The 363-nt window shown below is 79.6% G+C and overlaps 1 protein-coding gene across 1 annotated transcript in view; it reads right to left on the reverse strand.

Annotated features, from left to right (window-relative positions):
- The window catches only part of ACAD11 (acyl-CoA dehydrogenase family, member 11), a 34,219-nt gene extending 34,000 nt beyond the window's left edge, over positions 1–219 (reverse strand). Inside the window, exon 1 of the mRNA XM_010562028.1 lies at positions 70–219. Within this exon, the coding sequence (XP_010560330.1) occupies positions 70–206 (137 nt within the window). The 5' untranslated portion in view covers positions 207–219. The remainder of the gene's footprint in view (positions 1–69) is intronic.
- Positions 220–363: the final 144 nt, after the last annotated feature.

Raw genomic sequence — 363 nt, forward strand, 5'->3', positions numbered from 1 at the left:
GGCCCGCGCCGACGGCCACGGAGGCCGCCGCTCGCCCCTCACGGGCAGGGGAGCGGCCCGCCCAGCTACCTGTACTGCCTGACAGCCAGAGGCCCCGCCGGCTGCCGAGCGAAGCCGGCCAGGCGGCCGCACAGGTACCGCTCCAAGCTGCCCTGGTCGAAGCGGTGCCGCCGCCGCACCTCGCCGCTGCCCGGCTCCCCCGCCATCCCCGCGCCCGCCCACCGCCCCGCTACGCCACTGACGGAGGCGAGGTGCCCCGCCCCGCCCGGCGTCGCCGCGGTGGCCGGAGGCGGCCTGGTCCGTCAAGGAAAGAGTTCCCCGGCGGCGGGCCCGCGGGGCTCTCGGAGCCGGGAGGCTTCTCCC

Source organism: Haliaeetus leucocephalus, unplaced genomic scaffold, assembly GCF_000737465.1.
Source record: "Haliaeetus leucocephalus isolate CR32 unplaced genomic scaffold, Haliaeetus_leucocephalus-4.0 Scaffold153, whole genome shotgun sequence".
Classification (NCBI taxonomy): domain Eukaryota; kingdom Metazoa; phylum Chordata; class Aves; order Accipitriformes; family Accipitridae; genus Haliaeetus; species Haliaeetus leucocephalus.